The following is a 7,619-nucleotide window of genomic DNA, read 5'->3' as shown; positions in this document are numbered from 1 at the left end:
GTCGATTCAAATATGTGGTTCATGAAAAAACAACAATATACTAGAGACCAAACCTCATCAACAAGATCTGCGTCATAACTTCCAGTAATATCTGTACATTCTATGACCTATAATCAAACATACACAAACTAATTAGATACAGTACTATTAAACAAATTTCAACTCAAAAGATTTTATTAATATTTTTTCCAAAAAAATCATAAAAAATTTATTACTAAACATAACTTACAAGAAATAATAACAATGAAAAGTGTACTCATAAAAAATCTCACCTAATTAGTTAGGCTTATATTAAGTATTCATATAGAGCATGCACGGATTTGCCACAACTGAATCGCACCTACACAACCTAAAACCAAGTCCATTTCTACGCTTTGAAAAGTAAAAAAGCTCATTATTTCTTCTTGGATGTGAATGATACACTCCCATTTTTCATTTTCGTTTCTTCAATGACTTCCTTGCCAATCCTCTTTTATTTCTTCTTCTTCTTATTTGTTTATTAATTAATTTATTTTTCTTATAGTAGTAATCAGTGTTGTATGTATTGTGGGCTTGCTAATTAAAATTTTGGGGCCTTTGAATACTATATTGTATGTTAAGCACAAATATATATATATATATATATTTTCTAGCAAAATTATATAGCGTGAAAAATAAAAAATGCAAAAACAAAAAATACTACATAATATGCAGGAAGCATATGAGCATATAACTAAAAGATATGTAGCGATCATATAAGCATACCATGCCTTTATAAAATACTCATATAAGCATTTCATGGTTAACATGTTGCAAATACAATTAGCATACACTTCAATTCAGATAACAATTTCAGCCATTGCATCACCTTATGGTTATTTTTTTTAATTAATTGAATGACCATCATGTAGGGATAATATACGCACACCATACATTTTAATGCATTCATATAAGCAAACCAATAAATTAATTTATGCTACCTCATCATTCATATAAGTACATAAGTCCATAATAGGATGGTTAGCATATAAAGATGCCATACAACATGAAGGCCGCATAAATTCATCTACAAAAACACGCATAAAATATACTTCCTGCATATAATCATATAAGAATGAAATGATTAATTAATTTCAGCAAATCCTCAACACATATAATCATACCATTCAATATAAAATAATCACAAATTTAGTTGAATCTCAACTCATCGATCACATTTGCATATTTCATGGAATATAAAAACAAACACCTCATTTACATTGTGACTAAAAATTTAAATTAATCGAAAAATAAACATCCATGCATAGTTATCAAACCCAGACCGGACCGGCCGGTTCGACCGAAAAACCGATGAACCGGACCTTTAACCGATCCGGGTTAACAATCGAACTGCACAAGCAGACAAACCGGTCAAACTCGGAAGACCTGGTGAAAACCGGACTGAACCGTGGACCGAACCGGACCGGTCAGACCGCAAATGACGTCAGCACGTGCGTTTTAAAAATTGTAACGCAGTGTCACCTGCTGGGTTCGAACCTGGCACTCCTAGAGAATAAAAGGATTTGTAACCACCAGGCTACCATGCATTTTGAAGTAGGTTATAAAGGAGCTTGCAACTACTAGGACAAGTTTGCTCTTTGTATTATATTGTGTCTTTTTATAAATATATTGCTAATTATTAGACATATTCTAATTAATAACTTATGTATTAATTCTTTTAGTCATACAAATTTAAGATATTTTTTATCTTTTTATTCTAATGAATAGTGTTCATATTAATTTAATTTATTTTTATTTTATATTTACTCTTTCTTAAATTAATTATATTTTAATTATATATAATTATTAAAATAAAAATTAAACTTAGTTAAATATCTATAAATTAAAAAAGATAAGCAAAAAATGTTTATTAATCATGACATATTTTTGTTATTGATAATTATATGACATCTATTAAAATTAATATTTTTTAGTATATATTTAAATAATGTAATAGATATTAATTAATTAATGAATTAGATATAAAAAAATCTTATTATAAAAAAATAAATTTTATATAATTATTTAATTATAACCGAGTCAACCGGTTCAACGTGTGACCCAACGGTTGAACCAGTGACCCGGTGACCCAGTAATCTCACCGGGTTGATTACCGGTTCGGTTTGATAACTATGCATCCATGGCAGAATTTGTTGATCGTAATTGCTCACCTTGATCGACTTGTGACCGTGGACTGCGACATCGCCGGATAAGTTTTCATGTTGGTTTGATAAATTTTCTGCAACCTCAGACGGAACACAAACTATCGGTTCAACTACATCGAACTCCATTAATAAATTTCAGCTAGGTGGTGTGCATAAAGGAGGACCCTCGCTTGAAACACGTTCGTCTTAAGATCCTGTGATTCCAAAGGAGGCAAAACCGGCTGGGCACTGTGCGGACGAGAGGGCGGTGCTGGGGTGTCTGTTCGATCGTAGAGGAAGGTGGAAACAGACCAACGGGACGCAGTGCTGAACAGTGGACTGGGCTGGGCGGTGAAAACAAACGCCGAGGGTAGTCGTGTGATCGTGGCAGAGATGACGAGGGAGATTCGCGGATTAATCGAGAGAATGGAGGTCACACTGTCTTGAGAGAGGGAGTTCGTTGTTTTGATTCTATAACTGACGGCAACCCTAATTTGTTTCAAATTTCAAATTAGAAAGAATTCAAAATTAATTAATTACCCATGATTTAATTTTAATTTCAATTAAACCCCATTGTATGCATTGTACAATAAGACTATTGTCTCCCCATACTTTTCCTAAATAAAATAACATAAAGTAGAAAAGTAAATTAAGTCTCCATTAATACAGCATGCCATAGAGAATAGAATGAACGATGGAATTAATTAATTATCCAGTCAAGTAAGAAATTCTACAAAAAAAAGAGAGTATCTGAAAAAAACACAGAGAAAGAAGAACTACGATGTAGAGAAGAAGCTAAAATTAGAAAAAATAAGAATAGATAATAATAAAATAATAAAAAATATCTATGGATAGAAAGGAAAAAAAATTTGATAAAAAAATTCGTGTCCACATTTTCAAATCCTATGTCCATCATTGTGCTTCGTAAAAGAGTGGATATAAAAATATAAAATAGTGTCCTGGAGACAATGTGTTCCGTATCCATGTTCCTGCCTCCAAACACGTTTTAAACATTTGTTGTTCATGTCTCTGTGTCCTGTTTCCGAAAACAAACGCTAAAATGGTTCTGAAATTGCACTCAAATTTTAAAATAGTCACTGAAATTAATACTTATCCTAATTTATTTTCGAAATTACATTTCAAAATTCATAATAGTCCCTAACAAGATATTTAGAAATCCTTGAATCAATTCCTATTCAATTATTCCTGTATTTGAAACAAAAATATTTAAGTTAGTTTTATGAAATTCAATTCATTCCATTATTTTTTCTCAAAATTAATTAGGTCCATTTTAAAATTTTATTTTATTGGAATTTCACTTAAAATTTAAAATGTTTAAAATATCCTTATAATTTAATTACTTTTTCTTCTTAATTTTTTTTACTCACTTTCTCTGAATGCCTCCTACATTTTAACACAGACCTTCTCTTCTCTCACTACCTTTATTCCCTTTTTCTTTTATTTTCTTTAACTTACTTAACATAATATATATACCTTTTTTTTAAAGACCTACCATGTAGATCTAAAAAAAATATCCACACATAATATATTTTACGTGTTTAACTTAACTTAATGACACCAAATGTTTGCAATACGTCTAAACATTTTAAGTAAAATTGTGTCAATCATGACACCAGTAAAAAGTGACATATTTTTGTTCTATTTTAATAACATGAATTAGTTACTATAATTTACATTAATAACTAGCTTTTTTTATTTACTTTTTTTAACTTGCTATGTTAGACTACTCAACAAATCAGTTCTTAATATTTCATATTTACTTTTTATTGTTGGTTTGTCATTAGAATCAACCATGAAGAATTATTTATTTTTTTAATTAATAATAAAAATAAAATTATCTATTATAAAATTTTAAATACTGAAATTCAATTTAAATCTATAATTTTACTAATTCATTCTAAATATTAAAAATTAATTCAATTTTATATCATTAAAAATTTTTAAACAGGCAGTAAGACGCTTTCTATATGTCTATCAAAAATCATGCTGACACTGTAACAATTAACTAATGTGTTTTGCCATTTAGTCTCTTTCAAAAATGAAGAATCATGACAGCAGCAAATTCAAGTCGAATAACATTTGAGAATGTTTTTCTTTCCCCAACAACTTGAGGACTTGTCACAACTGAATTTCCCAAGGCTAATTAAAAAGAAAACATCAAAATTATACATCCCATAAGAGATGATAATATGTAATTGAAAAGCCAAATTAAATGCAGAACACTTTAGAATGCCATAAAAGTCCAAGTGCAGGTACAAAAGTCATGCACCACTAATTTGATCTTCATTCTAACATCCAAAAAGCATGTTACCTTCAAAGTCATCTATAGAAAATGTTGCAGTGTCATCATACGTAGCAAGTTTATAATTTGGAATGGGAAAAGAATAACCGGCACCAGCTTCCATCTTGAATTATATTTTTCCTTTTGCTTCTAGAATAATAATATAACATGACTTCAATTCTTCAAATGCAAGTAATTGCAGAAGTTTTAGCCATAAAAAAGTTACAGAATCCAAGCCCGACTCAAGAATCCAAGCCTGACTCAAGCTTGACAAGGTTTTATTAAAACAATTCGCCTCACTGAGATCAACGGAATGTCATACAAACAGGAGGAGACACGACAAATCAAGAAAATATGACATTTGTGGAAGCAAAATCAGAAGGGGAGCCTCTCCTTGGTGTCTTCAAGCCTTCTATTTCCCGTTCAAGCTCTTCTTTAATCCTATACAACCCAGCCAAGTTGCAGAAATAGCCAGACGATTCAGTGCGCCTCCATCGCCCCTGCAGCCATGTCCCAATCTCCAGCGACAACAGCCGATCGTGGAAGTGCTGTTGCAGCAGCAGCGAATCCGGCAGCCGTGCATCGTCCCCCGCCCGTTTTGCAGCGCGTGTAATAGAGGAGGAGGGATCGCAGCAGGGGCGGAGCTAGAATAATTTTTAGGAGGGGGCCAACATAAAAGTATAATATTAGAAGAAGAAAAAATTAAAATTAAGGGGGTTAATATAAAAATTAATGACCTTTATACATTAAAATTTTTTATTTAGGGGGGCCATTGCCCTCCTTCTCTAATACTTGCCTTCACCCCTGGATCGCAGAGGAGAAACCCTTACCGTCTCTGCGTCCTCTTCCCTTGCCGCCATCGTCAACAGGGGATAGCCTGAGCTGCCGTCGCTTGAGAGTCCAATCGGTCTTTGCAGATATGGTGGCGGTTGAGCCTATTTCGTTTAGTGTTGGAGGCCATTTTCACTAGGATTAGGTTCGGAGAGTATTGAAAGGGAGAGAGTCGGTGTAATAGGAATATAGGAATAGGGTTTTAAAAGGGAGAAAGGATTAAATTGCAAAAATATTTTTTTTTTCACTACATCAACTAGTTGTCACCATTCGGGATGGCAATGGGTAGGATAGGATAGGTTTGGAGTCAACCTTAATCCTATCCGCGGGTTGAGATTTTTATATAAACTCAACCCTATCCTATTCGCGGGTTGAGAATATTTCAACCCTAACCCTACCCGCTCTTAACCTGCAGGTACTCGACCCTATCCGCAGGTTACAAAAAAAGATGCAATATTACTAGATAACTTGATGATAATTTAAAATAGAACTGATTTTTATGTAAAAAAAAGTTTATTAAATTATCAATTAATGATCTTCTTTTAATAACTAAGGATCTTTTGCATTTACTGAGAGGTCTTTGGTTCAACATCCACTTAGAACATATTTTTATATAAGTATATAACATATGCATATATAGGGTGCGGGTTGGTCAGGTAGGGTTGAGACTCAACCCGCACCCTACTCGACCCGCACAAAAACCCTACCCGCACCCTACCCTACCCGCTGCGGATCGGGTTGGCAACCCTACCCGACCGGGTGGGATCGGGTTGGGTACCCGTGGGTAGGGTACATATTGCCACCCATAGTCACTGTATTAGTGTGGCTTCCAATGGATGGATAATATTTTAGACCATCTCCAATAGATAACTCATCCCGGTTTCTATTTATGAACTGTCATAAAAAATAACTCAACCTCAATTTTTGCATCACAGTAAATAAAAATTCAAAGCATCTCTCTCTTCTCCATTAGGAGGAACTAACTTTAGTTTCTGTTGTGGTCCCACTTAATTAATTAATTAAAATACTTGTAATTAATATAATAATTTTTTTTAAATAATGTAATTTAAATATTTAAATTTAAAAATAATTCACTATTAAAAGATATTAATATTAAATAAATTCATATATAACAATAATACACAATATATAATTTGGAATTACACTAATTTGTAAAATTATTACTTAATACAAAGAAAAATATAATTAAGCTCTATAGTTGACGACAAGAATTGTGAAATTGTCATATGCGTTCAATTAAGTCCTCTTTCAATTGTCTATGTTGCTACCTATTTTGAAGTTTGGCATTTCTTTGGAGAAATTGATGGTATGGTGCAAAATCTTCTTCTCACAGCTGAGGTTGTGATAAGCCATTTTCGACATCATCATACTCTAAGCCTTGAGAAAAATTTCCTGTATAAGTGTCTCTTTCATCCTCAACAATCATATTATGCAATATAATACAAGCTCTCATTATGTTGGCAAGCTTCTTCTTTTCCCAAAAGCGAGCTGGACCACGTATAATTGCAAAGCGTGCTTGCAACACTCTGAATGCTCGCTCCACATCTTTTCTTTGCCATTCTTGGTATTGTGCAAATAACTTGCGTTTCTCTCCTTGTGACTTTGAGATTGATTTGACAAATGTGGCCCATTCAGGATAAATACCATCTGCTAAATAGTATCCCATAGTATAATTATTACCATTAATAGTATAATTTACCTCCGGAGCACGGTCATTTAGAATATCATCGAACACTGGAGAACGATCTAATACGTTGATATCGTTATTTGAACTAGAAACTCCAAAGAACACATGCCATATCCAAAGATCTGAAGATGCTACAACCTTAAGTACTATGGTTGCAACCCCACGATAACCACTTATGTACATACCTTTCTACGCCTTTGGACAATTTTTCCATTGCCAATGCAAGCAGTCAATGCTACCCAACATGCCAGGAAAGCCACGACCCTCTGCCATTTATAGCAGGCGTCGTACGTCATTTGGATTTGGTTTTCGCAAGCATTTATCTTCGAACACCAAAATGACATCTTCAACAAAATTTTTCAAGCATTCGATAGTAGTGCTCTCGCCTATGCGCACATAATCATCAATATCATCAGCTGCTACACCATATGCTAACATCCGTATTACAGTGGTACATTTTTGGAGCAGTGACAAGCCTCTTCTTCTAGTTGCATCAACCCTCTGTTGGAAATACGGATAGATGTTTAAGAGAGCGTCTACTATCTGAAGGAACACATGTCTTCTCATTCGAAATCTCCGTAAAAAAATGTCAGCATTATACACCGGTTCATCTGCA

At 33.3% G+C, this 7,619-nt stretch overlaps 1 protein-coding gene across 1 annotated transcript; it reads right to left on the bottom strand.

The window, feature by feature from the left end:
* Positions 1-6,643: 6,643 nt before the first annotated feature.
* Positions 6,644-7,186, bottom strand: LOC107483442 (uncharacterized). Its single transcript, XM_016104061.1, has one exon. The coding sequence runs from the start codon at positions 7,184-7,186 to the stop codon at positions 6,644-6,646; it is 543 nt and encodes a 180-aa protein (XP_015959547.1).
* Positions 7,187-7,619: the final 433 nt, after the last annotated feature.

This window comes from Arachis duranensis, chromosome 4, assembly GCF_000817695.3.
Source record: "Arachis duranensis cultivar V14167 chromosome 4, aradu.V14167.gnm2.J7QH, whole genome shotgun sequence".
Taxonomy (NCBI): Eukaryota; Viridiplantae; Streptophyta; class Magnoliopsida; order Fabales; family Fabaceae; genus Arachis; species Arachis duranensis.
The sequence above is the reverse complement of the archived record's forward strand: the minus strand, read 5'-3'. Positions and strand labels throughout refer to the sequence as shown.

What these genes read in the sequence shown, in the direction of transcription:
- LOC107483442 (XM_016104061.1), bottom strand. Translation starts at nt 7,186, where the DNA reads ATGTACATAAGTGGTTATCGTGGGGTTGCAACCATAGTACTTAAGGTT.